General features: G+C 51.5%; 1 protein-coding gene across 7 annotated transcripts in view; it reads left to right on the top strand.

Moving 5' to 3' along the window:
• Positions 1–19,179, top strand: part of XXYLT1 (xyloside xylosyltransferase 1) — a 139,799-nt gene that overhangs the window by 80,968 nt on the left and 39,652 nt on the right. For all 7 annotated transcript variants that reach the window (XR_004001990.1, XM_030575446.1, XM_030575445.1 and 4 more), the window contains one exon: positions 3,917–4,049. Coding sequence is in view for 6 of the 7 variants with exons in the window: in XM_030575446.1 (XP_030431306.1) it covers positions 3,917–4,049 (133 nt within the window). In the remaining variant the exon portion in view is untranslated. The remainder of the gene's footprint in view (positions 1–3,916; positions 4,050–19,179) is intronic.

A 19,179-nucleotide genomic window follows, 5' to 3' on the forward strand; every position in this document is an offset into this window, starting at 1 on the left:
TCTGACCCACTAGGGCCATTTTTAAGTTCTTACGTAAGTTCTTATTTTTATCAGCCAAACTTGTAATCTCATCAAAAATATATAAACTTAATTTGACAGGATCTGTTTTTCATAAACCCATTTGATGTGCATTACTTACATTACCCTATTTTAATTATTAATCGAGTCTCACATCAACGAATCCATTATCTTACCCGGGATCGATGTCAGGCTGACAGAGCTATAATGACACAGGTCATCCTGATTACACTTTTTAAATATTGGCACAATATTCGCTTTCTTCCAGTCTTCTGGAAATTCCCCAGTCCTCCAAGACTTATTGAAAATCAATGTTAATAGTCCAGCGAGCTCCTCAGCCAGCTCTTTTTAAGCTTTTTGATGCAAATTACCCTGACTTGCTGATTTTAAAATGTCTGACTTTAATAGCTTCTATTTAATATCCAGATACATTGGTGGAATGGAGAGAGTGTTATCATCACCATAGAATGACATTGCATAAATCTGTTTTTTTGCCCTAAATACAGAATAGAAATATTTATGGAACGCTCCTGCCTTTTCTGCATTATTGTTGATAATTCTACTATTTCCATCTAGTAATGGCCCAATGCCATTGTCAGGATTCTTTTTGTTCCTAGTATATTTTTAAAAATGCTTTCTTATTGTCCTTAACTCTGCTGGCCATAGATGTTTTATGTCCCTTTGCTTCCCTTATCAGTTTTCTACAGCTCCTAAATTCCGATATATATTCATTACTATCAACTTTCCCATTCTTCCATTTGTTGTGATGTATGTGTATGTGTGTAAACATGTATTATTTTTTATGTCTGCCTTTACTTATCCTCTAAACCAGGTGGGTTTTTTAAACCACTACAACCTTCTTCCTCAGTTGTGGGATTGTGTTATTTTGGGCAGCTAGTAAAAAGTGTTCTTAAATGATTCTGTTATCATTCAGATTTTTCTGATTAAATTGTTCATCCCAACTGATTTGGCTCATATTCGTTTTCATCTTTGTGAAATTGTCCCTATTAAAACACCAAGTATATATAACTGGTCTGAAATTCATTGTGCTTGGACATTATAAATGTGATCCAATCATGGTGACTTATACTTAAGTTACCATTGACTTTTAGTTCTGTGATCTGTTAGGACAAAGTCTAATAAAGAATTCCCCTGTCTTGGGTTAGGAAATTGTCATCTATAATGTTTAGAAAGTCTAAGGATGTTTTAGTACTGGCAGCGTGAGACCTGCAATATAAGTTGCTCAAATTGAAGTCCCCCATGACTACACAGCTTTTCTTCCTACACCTTATAGATAAGGAGCCTGTCATCCTGTTCTCTAGTGTAATTTGGGGTCTGTAGCAGACACCAGCTAATACCCCCATCTTGTGTTTGATCCGTTGGACACTGATCCATAAGCATTCAAGAGCACTGTTTTCTGAGTTCATAGAATAGCAGAGGCCTCAGGAGATCATCTAGTCCAACCCCCTGCTCAAAGCAGGGCCAATCTCCAAATCCCTAAATGGCCCCCTCAAGGGCTGAACTCACAACCCTGGGTTTAGCAGGCCAATGCTCAAACCACTGCGCTATCCCTCCCCCTGTTACCAGTGACCCAGACACAGCCGATACCATGTTTGACACAGAGTGCCCCTCCCCCTCCCCCTCCCCCTCCCCCTCCCCATTTGCCTACCCAGTCCTTTTGCAGTAGGCGATAACCGTTGATTGTAGCAGTGCAGTGATTGGCATCACCCCACCAGGTATCAGCAGTGCCAGCTAGGTGCCATTTACGCTCCTGATGAGGAAGGCTAAGATTTTGTCATGGATATTTTTAGTAAAAGTCAGGGACAGGTCACGGGCATTTTTCTTTATTGCCCATGACCTGTCCCTGACTTTTACTAAAAATATCCATGATAAAATGTGTAGGGGCTGGGCAGCTGCGGTGGGGGGGCTGGGAGCTCTGGGCCCCCCCACCACTCGGGAGGGCTCAGAGCTCCAGGGTACCCCTGCCCCCAGTGGCTGAGGGGAGCTGCAGGGTCCCCCTGCTCCCTCCCCAGTGGCAGGGAACTGTGGAAATCCCTCTTTCACCACTGCAGTGGGGAGCTGCCGTGGTCTCCCTGCCCTGTGGGAGTGTCCAGGGAGCTGCCTTGCCCTGCAGCTGGGGAGCTTCCAGGGTGCCCCTGTGACGAACTGGGAAAGTTCTTAATGTTTTCTCTGAGTACTGTGTTGGTGCCTCAGTGTCCCCATGGCAGTTCTTAAGTATCTGGCAGAGCCAAGGGCCAGTGCACCTAAATGCCTGACACCCTGTCTCCTAGCAACTGATGGCCTGGGCCTCTCCCCTGCAAAGGTGCCAGCTGAAGGTGTTGGAGACAAAGGGATCAGGTGACCTCCTGGCCCGGGAAAGGAGCTGAGCAGAGAGGAGGGGCTGGGAGGGATTGTTAGTCTGGAGCTGGCTGGGGACAAGGGTGGAGGGCAGACCTGGGGATCTGGCTCACTGCCCCCCAGAATGGACCTGGCCGAGGGGTCCGGTTCTCTGTATCTACAAGCTCTGTTTTAGACCCTGTTCCTGTCATCGAATAAACCTCTGTGTTACTGGCTGGCTGAGAGTCACGTCTGACTGCAAAGTGGGGGTGCAGAACCCGGTGGCTTCCCCAGGACCCCGCTGGGGTGGACTCGCTGTGGGAAGCGCATGGAGGGGCAGAGGATGCTGAATGCTCCAAGGAGAGACCCAGGAGGTGAAGCTGTGTGAGCTTCTTGCCCTGAACAAGTCTGCTCCAAGGTAGAGGCGGCTCCCCAAAGTCCTGACTGGCTTGGTGGGGAGCAGTTCCAGAGCATCGCCCGGGGACTCCGTGACAGCCCCTGCTCCACGGCAGCTGGCAGGGAGGTGGGGGTGTCCCCCTGTTGCCGCAACTGGCGGGGAGCTGCGTGGACTCTCCTGTCCTCTGTGGAGGCTGGGAGCTGCGGGGTACCTGCCTGCTTGTGGCAGCTGGGAGCTGCAGGGTACCCCTGCTGCCCATGGTGACTGGGAGCTGTGGGGTACCCCCTCATTTGAGCAGCTGGGAGCTGCCGGGTACCCCTGCTGCCCATGGTGGCTGGGAGCTGCGGGTACCCCCCTCCTTGTGGCAGCTGAGAGCTGCGGGGTACCCCTGCTGCCCATGGTGACTGGGAGCTGCGGGGTACCCCTCTTAGCCATGGTGACTGGGAGCTGCGGGGTACCCCTGTTGCCCATGGTGGCTGGGAGCTGCGGGGTACCCCTGCTGCCCATGGTGACTGGGAGCTGCGGGGTACCCCCCTCCTTGTGGCAGCTGGGAGCTGCAGGGTACTCCTGCTGCCCATGGTGGCTGGGAGCTGTGGGGTACCTGCCTGCTTGTGGCAGCTGGGAGCTGCGGGATACCCCTGCTGCCCATGGTGGCTGGGAGCTGCCGGGTACCCCTGCTGCCCATGGTGGCTGGGAGCTTGGGAGCCTGCTGCCTCAGACGGCAGCAGTACCTCACAGCTCCCTGCTGCTGGGGCTGAAGTCATGGTCTTTGGAAGTCATGGATTCCGTGACTTCTGCTACCTCCGCGTCAAAATTGTAGCCTTAACGATGAGCAATTCTGATTCCTCTTGGCGGTTACCCAGGCTCCTCGCACTGGTGTGTAGGCATTTTAAGAATTTCTTCTCTCCATGGCCGTTGGTTCCTTCGTTAATTTTGTCTTCAACATCTCACTTTTGTGTTGACTGGAGAGTCATGTTTCTCTCTTTTTACCCTCCCCAATGCTGTTAGTTTATCCCCCTCCTGACTCCTGTGGCTAGCGTGTCCCCGAGGAGATTGGTCCCCCAGCTACCGATGTCACGATAGCCTCATTGACGTCCCCACTGATTTACAGCTGCTTGAGTTTGTCACCTCGTGTTGCTGATTTTTCCTCTCTGTCTCTCCTAGAGATAGAACGGATAATCCAGCTGGACTTGGACCTGAAATACAAGACCAACATCCGAGAGCTGTTTGAGGAGTTTGACCATTTCCTGCAAGGAGCCGTCATTGGGATAGCCAGAGAGATGCAGCCTGTCTACAGGTACGGCAGTGGGTGTGGAGACAGCAGCTGGTGTCCCTGTGCTGTGCTCGCGGGGAGACTTACTCTGCAGAGCAAAGTGCAGAGATCCCATGAGTCCTGCTTACTGGGGCTGTGTGTTGGGGCTATTCAGAGGCTGGTGTCTGAGTGTGAAGAGAAACATGCAGGAAGCTGTTCTTTGCCTAAGGCCTTAACTCCATGTGTCACTTTGGACAGGGCGGCCAAAACTTGCAAAGCTGAGTTCCTGAAGTCCGTACACAGGCTCCCTGGACATGGCCTGGCTCCCAGCCATGCTCCCAGAGGAGTCGCTGTGACGTCTGGGTGCTAAGGCCGCTTTTCTTTAGGTGCCTACGGCTGGATTTAGGAGCCTAATTCTCGGCCACCCAAAACCTTGGCCACAAAGATTCAGTTCTGTCAGAGCAGCAACATTTCCCCTGGCCGAGGTGAGTGCAGGTGTGACAGCTGCATGTGTGTTTTGCTAGTCTGATCATTGAGCCAAACTAGGTTCTAATCACAGGTTCTGGGCAGCACGGCCCTCCTGCTGGCCTCTCTGCTCCCCACGGGGGGCCGGGGGCGCGGCATCGCGGTGATGCTAGGTGTAAATGGGTCACACCCTCCACTGCCTGCACTGACTTCAGACCACGTCCAGTGCTAACAAGTGACCCCAGCCAGGGAATCGCTGACTCCAAACTTGGAGTACCTCCATATTAGGAGCCACTCTTGGTGCCTTGCACTTGAATTGTTCTGTGCCTGCAGTGAAAAGAGAGAACCAGAGGGAGGAAAGTGAGACTTTAAATTGCCTGAAGGGTCCTGCTGGAGTGCTGAGTGTACGGCTGGGATATATTGACTTGCATGTTGTGTAGATGTGGATTTCTAACATGTGCTGGAGGCTACTGCTCTTGCTGGTGCTGATTTCAGTTGCAGTCGATGATTTTTGTACTGAAAAATGTCCTTTGCTCTAAGACACATTTGTACGAATGCTGGAGGCAACACGTTGCTAACACTCTCAATAATTTTGCTTTGCAAGCTCGCCCCAGGTGGAGAACCCAGGAGTTTGAGGCACGGCCTGCTCCAACAGTGCCCAAAACATTTCCAGTCACAGTCACAAGGCCTGGCAGGGGGCAAGCTGTGATGAACTAGGAATGTTTTTAATGTTTTCTCTGAATACTGTGTTGGTGCCTCAGTGTCCCCATGGCAGTTCTTAAGTATCTGGCAGAGCAAAGGGCCAGTGCACCTAAATGCCTGACACTCTGTCTCCTAGCAACTGATGGCCTGGACCCCTCCTCTGCAAAGGTGCCAGCTGAAGGTGTTGGAGACAAAGAAATCAGGTGACCTCCTGGCCCAGGAAAGGGGCTGAGCAGAGAGGAGGGGCTGGGACGGGGGTTAGTCTGAAGCTGGCTAGGGATGAGGAGTGAAGTGCAGACGTGGGGGAGGGTCTGGCTCACTGCCCCCCCAGAATGGACCCAGCCGAGGGGTCCGGTTCACTGTACCTACAAGCTCTGTTTTAGACCCTGTTCCTGTCATCGAATAAACCTCTGTTTTACTGGCTGGCTAAGAGTCACGTCTGACTGCAAAGTGGGGGTGCAGAACCCGGTGGCTTCACCAGGACCCCACTGAGGCAGGCTCGCTGTGGGAAGCGCATGGAGGGGCAGAGGGTGCTGAATGCTCCAAGGAGAGACCCAGGAGGTGAAGACGTGTGAGCTTCTTGCCCTAAACAAGTCTGCTCCAAGGGAGGGGAGGCTCCCCGAAGTCCTGACTGGCTTGGTGGGGAGCAGTTCCAGAGCATCGCCCGGTGACTCCGTGACAACTGGTGGTAGCAGTGGGATGTACTGCACCCCGTGAATGGCGCTGCTTGCAGTAAGTGACTGGGGAGCAGTAAAACAAAGGAGGGATAATGAGGACCAGGCGTGCTGAAGGCTCAGAGAGGGACGGTTTCTGGGGGCGGTTAACCTCTGGGAGTGTGTGACCAGCGAGAAGGACTGTTGGAGTAATGGGGTCCCCCTGGGGACTGCAGCGAGCAGTCTCAGGGGCGGAGGAGCTTGCCGCTCAGCCCTGGGAGAGAAGGATTTTGCAGTAGCAGGGTTCCCCTGGGGATTGCAGGAGCAGTCCTGGGGCGGAGGAGTCTGCAGCTCGACCCTGGCAAAGAGGTGGTGATCACGAGAAGGGCTGGCACACCAGGGGTTCTTCCTGGAAACCATGGGGGAGCCAAGAGCACACAGGCCTGTGAGTCCAGAGCCATTTGGGAGCGGTGAAGTGATGGCCTATCACCATCTCCTTAAGAAGGACATTGTGATCCTGTGCACAAAGAGAGGGTTACGCATGGGGATGTTCACCAAGGCACAGTTAATCGTGCAGTTGGAGGAGGATGAGGACCACTCTGAGGAGCAGATTCCTGGCCCAGATGGGGCTACAAGAGGATCTGGGAGCAGCTGGAGCAGCAGCCAGGCATCCCCGGGAGTCTGGTACCCAATTAGACGAGGGTCTTCATGATTGGGTTCCCCATCAGAAGATTGGAGACGGATGGGATGGGAGCAGAGCCCAAGAGAGCAAAAGAACCGTAAAAAAAAGCAAGAGCCCGAGGAAAAGCTGCAGGAGAAGCAGCAGCAGCGTGGACTGGTGATGGTGGAGCAGAGAGACATAGGGGGCTGCCCAAGGGTCAGTGGGGAAACACGCCTGCGGGGGCAAGACCCTGGGACAGAGAGAACTGTGGTGGTGCAGCCCCAGATGCTGAGGGACTGTGGGACCTGGGTGAAGGTCCCTGGGGTGAAGCCCCTTGCCCTGCCTATGGCCCAGATCCCTGTGCAGACCCAGGAGGGGTTGGGCTGGCTGGTAATTGGGGTTCTCCAGGATATCGGCTCAGAGGCCCTGTTGGTGGGTGACTGTCTCCCCATGGGACAGGATCCAGGCCCAACTCCTGTAATGGCCGAGGGTTTGAATTCAAATCAAGGGAACCAATTGGCTAGGGTTGAAATGGTCAGTGAAAATGCAAATGACCTGGCTGGCAGGGGGGAGGGGCTGCTGGGCTCAGGATACCTGCCTACCTGTAACCAGCCCCCTGGGGCTGAGTGGGAGGGAGAGATGCTCCCCGCCCCCCTGCACACCGGAGAGGGGGCTCATGCTGGCTCTGATGCTGGGACCAGTGCAGAGAGCTCACTGCCTGGCCCCACTGGGACAGCAAGGGCAGCGCTGAGCACGGGGGGGAGCTGAGACCCCAGCTGAGTGGGGGGACACCCAGGCAGAGCAAGTCGGCTGCCAAACAGGTTTGCCTGGTCCAGACGTGCTGCTGGAAAGTGATTACACAGCAGGGAGGGAGCTACCAGGGACAGGGCTCAGGGGGGCTGTGACCCCAGGCCCAGCCAGCGAGAGGGAGCAGGTCCCACTCCCTGCCCCAGCAGCTGGATCCCAGACCGAGCTGCAGAGGGATCCTTCCTTGGAGAAGCTGAGGGAACTTGCTGGCCACAGCGCTGCAAACCCCCTTGGGGAAGGCTGCAGGGACAAAGTCCTGCAGGAGAAGGGATTCCTATACCGGGAATGGGCTCCCCAAGGGGAAGTAGAACTGGGGGGAATCGAGAGGTAGCTGGTGGTGCCCCAGAAATCCACAGGGTTCTTCCCATTCGAGCTGCTGGATGGGAGGAGTGTAAGGGGACCCCTGGATCTAAAGAGGGAGGATTGAATGGAGAAGGGGGAAGACCCCCTGGGGGACCTCTTCCCTGAGGTGGGAGACAATCTCCCCATCAGGTGTTCCCCGTTCAAAGTCACTGGGAAAGCAGCCCAGAACCTGGAGAGAGAGGTCAAGGACCTGCTGGCTTTAGCCGTTTTACAGCCCATGGGCCTCACCCGTGGGGCTGATCCCCAGGGGAGATAGGATGATCTGGTTTTATGGGGGCTATCAGAAGCTTAAAGCCATCACAGTGTCCGATGCTGACCCCATGCCTAGGCCTTGGGAGATTCTAGACAAGCTGAGGGGGATGAAGAACTTGGCCCGGGCAGACACTGATAACGTGTGCATCTTTAGCCAGACCTGGGAGGAACAGGTGTCCCAGGTGAAGAGGGGGCTGGGCTGCCTCAAGGAGGTGGGACTGACGGTAAAAGCTGGAGAGTGTAAGGTGGGAACGGCAGAGGTGTTTTATCTGGGCCACAAGGTGTGGAGTGGCGGCCCAAGCCCAAAGCTGGCCAAGGCCAAGCTGAGGGCTCTTAACCAAGGGAGCCCAAATCACAGACCAAAGGGCTGGGAAAAAAACCAATCCCAGCTTGAAACCCAGGGGTACTGGGGTGTCAAAGGGTGTGGGCTGCATAAACCTTCTCACATGCGGCCTGCAAGTGCCATCAAGCACACCCGACCTAAGGGAGGGCGTGAGACTGGACTGTCCTTGTGTAACTCACACCAAGGAATGGGAGAGATGCTGGGGCATCCATGGGAACGTTGGTGGGTTCGAACTTCCCCAGGTCAGTGGCTGAAGTGACCTGGCTCAGTTCGGTCTCGAAGGGGGGAGAGATGTGATGAACTAGGAATGTTCTTAATGTTTTCTCTGAATACGGTGTTGGTGCCTCAGTGTCCCCATGGCAGTTCTTAAGTATCTAGCAGAGCAAAGGGCCAGTGCACCTAAATGCCTGACCCTCTGTCTCCTAGCAACTGATGGCCTGGGCCCCTCCTCTGCAAAGGTGCCAGCTGAAGGTGTTGGAGACAAAGAAATCAGGTGACCTCCTGGCCCAGGAAAGGGGCTGAGCAGAGAGGAGGGGCTGGGGGGGGGTTAGTCTGGAGCTGGCTGGGGTCGAGGAGTGAAGTGCAGACGTGGGGGAGGGTCTGGCTCACTGCCCCCCCAGAATGGACCCGGCCGAGGGGTCCGGTTCACTGTACCTACAAGCTCTGTTTTAGACCTGTTCCTGTCATCTAATAAACCTCTGTTTTACTGGCTGGCTAAGAGTCACATCTGACGGCGAAGTGGGGGTACAGGACCCTGTGGCTTCCCCAGGACCCCGCTGGGGCAGGCTCACTGTGGGAAGCGCACGGAGGGGCAGAGGATGCTGAATGCTCCAAGAAGAGACCCAGAAGGTGAAGACGTGTGAGCTTCTTGCCCTAAACAAGTCTGCTCCAAGGGAGAGGAGGTTCCCCAAAGTCCTGACTGGCTTGGTGGGGAGCAGTTCCAGAGCATCGCCCGGTGACTCCGTGACACAAGCAAATGGCATTTCCAGTGTCTTTGTGTTGGTTTCTCTGCGCTGTTGCCGGGTGAAAGTGTCACATAACCAGTGGGGAGCCTGGCTGGGTAGCTAGTGCCTCCGAGGAGCCCCTGGCTGACCCTACACACCATGTAGAAATCGACCAAGGAGATTAGAGAGAGAAACTCTTTTCCTTCTCCCTATTCCTGACACAGCACCTCGGATCACTAGAACTAAAGACATTCACATGGCTTCAGATCTTTTTAAATATGTGTAACAGCTTCCAAGAGCGCTGGGATTTCTTTAAGGAAATGTGACTGCTTCCAGTGAGAGTCACTGGCCTGGGACTTGGCCTGGTTGCTAAAACATCGTAATCCTGTTGAAATGATCTGGATAAAGGGGTAAATAGTGAGGCGGCAAAGTTTGCAGATGATACTAAACTACTCAAGATAGTTAAGACCAAAGCAGATTGTGAAGAACTTCCAAAAGATCTCACAAAACTAAGTGATTGGGCAACAAAATGGCAAATGAAATTTAATGTGGATAAATGTAAAGTAATGCACATTGGAAAAAATAACCCCAACTATACGTACAATTTGATGGGGGCTAATTTAGCTACAGCGAGTCAGGAAAAAGATCTTGGCGTCATCGTGGACAGTTCTCTGAAGATGTCCACGCAGTGCGCAGAGGCGGTCAAAAAAGCGAACAGGATGTTAGGAATCATTAAAAAGGAGATAGAGAATAAGACAGAAAATATTTTATTGCTCTTATATAAATCGATGGTACGCCCTCATCTTGAATACTGTGTACAGATGTGGTCTCCTCACCTCAAAAAAGATATTCTAGCACTAGAAAAGGTTCAGAAAAGGGCAACTAAAATGATTAGGGGTTTGGAGAGGGTCCCATAAGAGGAAAGATTAAAGAGGCTAGGCCTCTTCAGCTTGGAAAAGAGGAGACTAAGGGGGGATATGATAGAGGTATATAAAATCATGAGTGATGTAGAGAAAGTGAATAAGGAAAAGTTATTTACTTATTCCCATAATACAAGAACTAGGAGTCACCAAATGAAATTAATAGGTAGCAGATTTAAAACAAATAAAAGGAAGTTCTTCTTCACACAGCGCACAGTCAACTTGTGGAACTCCTTGCCTGAGGAGGTTGTGAAGGCTGGGACTATAACAGCGTTTAAAAGAGAACTGGATAAATTCATGATGGGTAAGTCCATAAATGGCTATTAGCCAGGATGGGTAAGGAATGGTGTCCCTAATCTCTGTTTGTCCGAGGATTAAGATGGATGGCAGGAGAGAGATCACTTGATCATTACCTGTTAGGTTCACTCCCTCTGGGGCACCTGGCATTGGCCACTGTCGGTAGACAGGATACTGGGCTAGATGGACCTTTGGTCTGATCTGGTACGGCTGTTCTTATGTTCTTAATGTTCTTATGTTCTTCTGTGTGATTAGGGGCCATCTCCAAGCTGTGCCTTGGCTTCATGTTGTGAGTCCTCTTGCAGCATGAGCTCAGTGGGATCATGGATCTGGATTCACATGCTGATGTGCTCCTCACACAGTAATTGTCCGACGTGGGTGTCTCTTGGCACCGTTTAGTAACTTGTGCTCAGAGGGAAACCCTGAGTGAGGTCCCGTTTCCTTTTCAGAGACAGAAATGTGGGTCAGGTTTCAGATCATCAGTGAGGTGTAGGAAATGGATGTTTTCACTTCCTTGACTGAGTGAGGCTGGTGGATAACGAGGGGCCGGGGTTTCCAGGGCTGTCACCCTTCACTACTGCAAATCCCAGCAGCTGGAAAGTGAAGGTAACAGAGTTCTGGCATCCCGCATCACAGCCAGAGCTGAGTGTGCACCCATGAGGCCCAGAGATTCACAGAGCTCCCCATGGCACCTCAGTAAGTAGCCGCTTGTTCAGAAGAACCCAGCGGTTGAGAGCTGAGCCATTCTGACCGCTTGGTCTCGCGTGATCAGGGTGACATCGCCCCGGAACCTCAAGCAAGTTCCAAGCTGCACAACGTCAGTGGTGATGCAAGACTATCCAGTGCAATGGGAACCTGATCCATTGTTTTAAAGGAGTTGAAGGTAAGTCAAGGTCTTTTCCTATCCCTGCAGCCATGCCCATCCGCCACTCGCCCTCCTGCCAGGTTTACAGGGGTTACAAACTCTTATTTAAACATAAGAACATAAGAACAGCCGTACTGGGCCAGACCAAATGTCCATCCAGCCCAGTAGCTTGTCTGCCGACAGTGGCCAATGCCAGGTGCCCCAGAGGGGGTGAACCTAACAGGCAATGATCAAGTGATCCCTCTCCTGCCATCCATCTCCACCCTCTGACAAACAGGGACTAGGGGCACCATTTCTTAACCAACCTGGCTAATAGCCATTGATGGACTTTAAAACCAAACCCCACCCATGCTGCTGTGTGAAAGAGCCACACGGACCAGGAGACTGGCAGGCCAGCTGCTCGGGGACACCACAGCACCACGGTACACAGTAACCGAACCCAAGGGATGTGTCTCTGCCATGCTCACCTCTAGTGACCGTACATGAGGCCTGTAACTTTGGCAGGGAAGAAACGCTTCAGACAGTGGCCTTGAGTTTGATGAATCCCCACAACTTCACCGCAGCTCTTGGGACAGACAAGCCTAAAACATAAACGATAAGGACAGTGGTATGAGGGCAATGCCAGGCTCCTTCGTGTGCAGAGAGAAAGTTGTTATTGAAGAGAGGTGCAGGGGAGTGATCTGAGCGCAGACCAGGGAGCGGTGCTAGACTGGCAGACCAGGTTCCAGCTCATGCCAAGGTCCCCAGGTCCCAACTGAGCACAGACACACCCACCGCTCTGACTGGACTGGCTCATCTGGGGCTATGGGTTTGGTGTTAGACTGCACTGAATGCTTGGGAGTTGCTGCCTGCATTAATCTCACATATTACCTTGTAATATGGGATGCAGATATTCTATTCAAGCATTGGTACAGTAAGCCCTTGTGACTGCATAATCACCAGACAGGGGAGAGACAATTAACTAGTGTAAAGTGCTGGTCTCCAACTGAAGGCGTTACATCCTGGCCAGCGGGGAAGGCCCATTGACACCAGATGGGCCAGTGTGAGACGTTAAAGAGGACAACAGACTTTGTTGCTCTGCTTTTCCCCCACCCCAGTGAAGATGAGTCTTGCAAGTGGCTTCCTCCCATCAGCTGAGTTCACAGCCCAGGGCACATGTGGGGATGGAAATTAAAACCCCTAAGAAGGAGGACTAGACTCTGCGGGGCAAGGTTTCTAGGAACAAGGAAGAGAACCCCAGTGCTTAGCTTGGGTTAGCCCTAAAGGACATATAGAGCCTGCCTTTTATAGAAGTTTCTAGTACCTTTGGAAGCTTAAGACTGTAGCTCATTTGTGTATGTACATTTACCTGCTTTAAACTTGTTCTTTACACTCTTGTTTCCTTTTCCTATTTAATACATTGGTTCATTATAGGATTGGCTACAAGCGTGGTCGTTTGGTGTGAGATCTAAGGTGCAATTGACCTCGGGAAAGTGGCTGTTCCTTTGGGACTGGGAGTAACCTGAATATTGCTGTGATCTGTGGTGTAAGAGCCCATCTATCACACCTGGGGGGCGAGACAGATTGGAGTCCCCAAAGGACTGTCTGTGACTCCAAGTGAAGACTGTGATAGTGGCTGGGGAGTTTACACTTGCTAATTGGTTGGTGAAATCTAAGTGTAGAACTCGCAACCAGTCTGGGGTTTGTGCCCTGGTTCCTAACAGTCTGCCTGGAGCTTGGTCGCCATGCCCTAGAGTCGCTGCAGGAGCCCCCAAATTCTAATCACAGCACAGATCTAGGTGAACTTGGGCAGGTCGCTGGGGCAAAGCTCCTTTGGGGGCCCGTAGACAGAATTCCAACTCTGTACTTAGGCACCTCTCTAGAGGTGGCCTGATTTACAAAAGAGCAGAGCACCTGCAGCTCCCATTGACTTCAGGGAGACCTGAGCAAGGGCTTTGCTGAATTACGGCCTAAGAAAAGACTTCAGGCTTTGGCCTGTTCTATATGACTCCTTGGTGTGCCGGGGGCCAGAGGGCACTGCTACCCTATGGGTACTGTTTCTCATCTCTGAATGCAGCAGCAGAGTGCACGTCTACCGTCAAATTCAGCCATAACTTCCTGCCTTTAACAGCAGTAGTCCCTCGCTCTGATACAGCATTTTTCGTTAGTGAATAGCAAACTGCTTTGCAAAGTGCCTCAGTATCATTACTCCCTTTGTGCCTATGACGCCTGTGGCTGGCTTTCTGCAAAATGCGCTCAGACTGAATGAGTAAAGCAGGTTGCTGTGGTGTCATTTCCAGATCCCGTTTGAGGATGTCCTCTCGAAACGAAAATTCACATAGAAGCAGTGCTGCTCAGAATTTGTCGTTTTTTAAGGATCTGGAATGTTCTGATTAGTACTTAAGGAAATTGATTTAATTTGGCCTTGTCTGTTCAAAAGATGAATCTCAAATTTCACTGTAATCGAGGCTGAGCCAGATCCTCACCGTGAGATGCCTTGACGAGTTGTTTGTACCCGATTGGCTTGCGCTAGGGTTCTCAGGCGGAGCAGCTCAGCTCCCCAGACTAGAATTGCTGGTTGTAATGAGTGTGCGCTCAGGGAACAATCAGAAATTAACAGCTCTTCATGTCTCTTTTCATTTGAAATGTTCAGGGCCACCCAGAGGGGGGGAGCAAGTGGGGCAATTTGGCCCGGGCCCCGCAGGGGCCCCCACAAGAGTTTTTCGGGGGCCCTGGAGCGGGGTCCTTCACTCACTCCGAGGGCCCCGGAAAACTCTTGCGGGGCCCGGGCCCCCGGAGCTTCTTCTGCTCTGAGTCTTCGGCAGTGAAGGGTCCTTCTGCTCCCCCGCCGCTGAATTACCGCCGAAGTGGGACCCGCCACTGAAGTGCAGCCAGGTCTTCAGCAGTAATTCGGCGGCGGGGGGTCCTTCTGCTCCAGAACCCACCGCCAAAGTGCCCTGAAGACCCGCGACGGGAGTCCCCCGCCACCGAATTACTGCTGAAGACCCGGCTGCACTTCAGCGGCAGGTCCCGCTTCGGCAGTAATTCTGCGACGGGAGGCCCCGCTGCGGGTCTTTGGGGCACTTCGGCGGTGGGTCCCGGAGCGGAAGGACCCCCCCCGCCACCGAATTACCGTCGAAGCGAGGGCCCCCCGCCACCGAAGACCCCAGGCCCCCTGAGTCCTCTGGGTGGCCCTGGAAATGTTAGTAACGGGCATTAATAATTAAATCTTCTTCTGAGGAGAGCCCAACCAGACCATGTGCGCTGCTGGCTGGCCGGAGCTGTGATAAACCCCCGTGCTTGGTGCACAAACATGGCGTGGATTCTGCTCCCGTGTCCAGTCTGCATAACAGACAGGCAGCGAACGGCAGGCTTGTGCCCAAAGGAAACATGCCGATGTTTAAGATTTGTTATTTAAACCATGATTTAAATCACTAGTCAGGAAGACTCGATTTATTCATGGTTTTCTACATAAGAGTACATTCTTGTTGGTTGTTATAACCTTAATACGTATTCTTCACAACTCAGAACTGTAGGTTTCATTTTTAGAAGGTACACGCTGTACATTTTTAAACAGTGATTTATTTTGAAAACTTTTCAGATTAGTTTTACAGCTGTATCAGAAAATGAATGTTTGGTTATTTCATTTACCAAAGGTAATTGAAGCAGATATTTATGAAGTCATTGGGAGGTGAACTATCTCCAAATCAACAGGTTAATCATTAGTATTTGAAGGATTTTCTTGCCATGCGGTATTAGGAGGAGATCACCACCAGACAGACATTTAAATTGTTTTATTTAACTAAAATAACAACATTAAGTATTCTGGATTTTTTTCTTAAACAGCAAACATAATATTTTAACAAAACAAGCATATGTCCCTCGCTTCTCAAATTTATCTCCAGACTTCTTCTCCTTGTCCAGATCTATTCCACCCTCAACAATCTTCTATTCATTGAACTTTTTGAAACTTTGCACTTTTAGAGAGCTAAGGGATTGACTCTGTACACAAATTTGCAGAGGGACAATAGGGTTGAGGTCTGTTATTTCTCAACTCTACATATTATTTATCTATTTAAAAACATTTTTGCTGTTAACAAGCATGTTATCTCTGGAGACACAAATCCAGTTTGAGAACTGCAAAACTAAGCATCTCTGATGGTATCTGATAGACTGAGCACTGAATCCCATTGGGTAGATAGAAAGATTAACCTAAATAATCTATACAGAAGCCCCTGGAACCCCATACAATTGGGTCCCTAATCCATGAACTATTGGAACTCATTTACAAAACTTTTCTTAAACATTACATGAATATATTGCCTCATAGTACACAATTAGAATTTATAATCCCTATTGCATGATGAGATATGTTTGAGCTATAATGTATCTTAAGTAAACTATCTTTAGATAGTTTTTTCCTAAAAAAGTATTTCATCAAAAAAATCCGATTTAAATAAAAAAAAAAATCAGTGACTTTTATCCACCCTGTTTATAAGTGTAAATGGATTTTTCTTAATATTGGAAATTAAAGACCCAGATTCTCTCCTGCTCTGAGTCTCTGTGCAGCAGGCAAGAGGCTGGGGGCTACCTGGTTCTCGGGACATAGCCCTGCCACCCCCAGCCCTGGGGCTGCTCTCACCTGTGCCCCCTGGCAACCATCCCCACGGGCCCAGATGCCATTGGGGGCTAGGCGGAGTGCAGCAGTCTGTGGCCACACACCCTCCCTTCACCCTTAGCCAGGGGTGGCATGGGAGCTGGGTGCTGGATAGGCCTAAGAGTGCCTGGCACCTGGGAGTATTTTTACTGTGCAGAGGCCTGTGCGACGCCAGTGTCCTGCTTGCATCCTCATGGATGTGAGGTGAGAGCCAGGGCAGAGTGAGCTGCATGCACCCTGCCTGGCAAATCGCCAGCCGGCTGTCCCTGAGCTCCTGCTGTAGCTCTGTGTTCCCAGGGAGAACACACAGGCCAGGAATAACCAGTCTTGACTGTCAGGCCCCCGGCTGAGTTTGCTGGGCTGGCAGTGAGAAAATGTCTTATCTATAATTAGAGCAAATTTGCTCTGATTGAGAGAGACTATGTGCAGTCACAGTATCATTTGTTCTCTGACTTTGGCTCCCACCCTGCAGTCGAATCCATTCGCCCATCCAGAGAGTCATGACTGTGGTACCAGGGCCCATTTTTGCGCACAGCCCTCCTCGTTCTCCGTGGTTGTTGAAGCCAGAGGGACCATGTGGGGAACATGTTCTGGCTAAACGGATTCCTTTCCATGTAACGCCCTTTGCTTTTTTAACAGTTTTGTGAGTGGAACTGACATGAAGAGGGCTGTTTGCTGCGCCCTGTGATGCAGGTGCATAGCTCAGGGAGAGGAACGGCAATGGGATATGATGCTCCGTTGTCACCTCTAGGTCACTAGTCCGAAGCTGGCTCAGTGGCCACATTTAAGCCCTCACTATTTGGCCGCTCCGCAGCAGCCTGAGCCGAGTGAGCAGGAGCTCTAAGCCGGTTCTGCTATTGCTAAGGGCCTACCGAATTCACAGCCATGAAAAACACGTGGAATCTGATCTACCCCCGTGAAATCTGTATATTATAGGGTTAAAGCACACAAAAGACCAGATTTCACGGGGGAGACCAGCATTTCTCAAATCGAGGGGCCTGACCCAAAAGGGAGCTTGGGGGGAGTCCCCAGGTTATTGTAGGGAGGTCGCAGTATTGCCACCCTTACTTCTGTGCTGACTTCAGAGCTGGGCGGTGACTGTTGGCCAGGTGCCCAGCTCTGAGGGCAGCAGTGCAGAAGTAAGGTTGGCAATACCATCCCATTCCTTCAGAGCTGGTCATCCGGAGAGCGGCGCCTGCTGACTGAGCACCCCGCTCTGCAGGCAACAGCACAGAAGTAAGGGTAGCAATACCACACCGGGCCATCCTTACTTCTGTGCTGCTGCTGGCGGCGACGCTGCCTTCAGACCTGGGCTCCTGGCCAGCAGCCACCACTCTCTGGCCACCCAGCTCAGAAGGCAGCGCCACCACCAGCAGCAACACAGAAGTGAGGGTGGCAGAACCACAACCTGCCCTACAACAACCCTGTGACTACCCCTCCCCAACTCCTTTTTGGGTCAGGACCCCCTACAATTACAGCACTGTGGAATTTCAGATTTAAATTGCTGCAGTCATGAAATTTACTATTTTAAAAATCCTATGTTCATGAAATTGACCAAAATAGACTGTGAATTTGGTAGAGCCCTAACTATTGGGCTGGATACAGGAGTCACTGGGCTGGGGGCTCTGGCCTGTGTGATGCAGGAGGCCAGAGTGGATGACCCTGTGGTCCGTTCTGGGTATGAATCTATGAGCATAGCACTCATCTCCCCTGTGTCTGCAGACAGGGACCTAGACACTGTGCTCCCCTCGAGGGACCCCTACAGGTCAGGGGGTGGGGAGTTTGCCATGCTGCTGTACCTGTTCCGGGCACATGTGGAGGATTTCAGTGCCCAAAGCAGTAAATCCAGCTCCACCTGTCGTCCCACGTTAATACACCACAGGGACTAGCTACAGAGAGTGTGACGGTGTTGCATAGTCAGATTTCAAGGTTAACGTCAGACTGAGGTCATTGTACAGTGTTAGCAGTGTAGACTTCAGGAGGACGTGTGCATGGAACAAAATGTGACTGTTTTCTGGTAATGTCTCAGAGGGAGAATGTCCCTGTGTGGGGTGGCTGATGCTGGAGCACTCTTTCTGGGTAGCTGTGGAGGATGCAGCCTGCTAACCTCTCTCTGCAAGTGATCTTGTAAAGGCAAAGTTGTGGTTCCTGGGCCAAGTCCATGAACGATTGGCCATCCCCGGGAGGACTGAATAGGGTGTGGTGCTTTACTCTCTGCTAGCAGAGGAAAGCCCCGGCATGGTAGCAGACTGTGGAGTGGTGTCCAGCGAATATTCATGGCAGTGACAGGCCAGTGGGTGGTTATTTATTTCCCTATTTCATGTTTTCACATCAGTTTTTGCTTCTGACCGATCCTCGTGTTTGGTTTGGATTATGTTGTTTCTTTCAATATTAAAAAATCAAGACTCCCCGTCCTCAAACCATCCAGGGTATGGAGAGATGTGAGGTGGCCAGGGCACCCACTCCTGCAGAACCCCTCTCGCTCATTAGCACTGAAACCCCCTTTGGTGAAAGACATGGCAAACAGAAACGCAAACAAACAACACAAGAACAGTAGCTCGGAGCCTGGTGCTGCCGCTGCCAATTCTAAGCAAGACAGAAATGGTGCATTATTTATACAGAAAAACAAGGCATCAAAACCGCAGCCAGGCCCTTTCTCGTGTGCCCTGTGACCCAGGGATGGATTGGAGGTGCTGCTTGCAGCGTCTGCAGCTGTGCTGGCTACGGGCCTGGAGTGCCCTACTTTTTCCTTGTGGTTTCCTCCCTGCCCCCTTGCAACTTTGGCAGTTCCCCTTTGTGACTGTTTTGCCCCTGTGGTTGTGATGCTGCTGCAGCCCCAGAGTGACGCTGATAGAGTTGCGTTTCAGGGATTGGCCTCAAGTTGCCTGCCCAGGGTTCTGCAATCCATGTCCAGCAACAAGGCGCAAATTCGCATTGAATCAGATAGTGTTTTTGTAAGCAGCGGCCCGTGCCCAGGACCGTGTGCTGTGGCTCTGCTTATGCTAGGAAATGCAGTGCCTCTTTTGCAGCTGCATTTGTGCTAGCAGCGGTGTCAGCGCACTTGCAGACAGGGCTCTGGCATCTTTAGCAGCAGGTCACGAAAACCTGCACTGGGCAAGGCTAAATAATACAGCAGTAAAAACGCCTGCTTGCTCACAGCTGTACAGAAAAACACACAGAGAATCCTGTAGTATAGACAAGACCCTAAAGATGCCTGAGTTCGTACCATCAGTGGGTGTGGGGTTACCCTTACCCATGTATTTGTCA

Source organism: Gopherus evgoodei, chromosome 9 (assembly GCF_007399415.2).
Source record: "Gopherus evgoodei ecotype Sinaloan lineage chromosome 9, rGopEvg1_v1.p, whole genome shotgun sequence".
NCBI lineage: Eukaryota > Metazoa > Chordata > Testudines > Testudinidae > Gopherus > Gopherus evgoodei.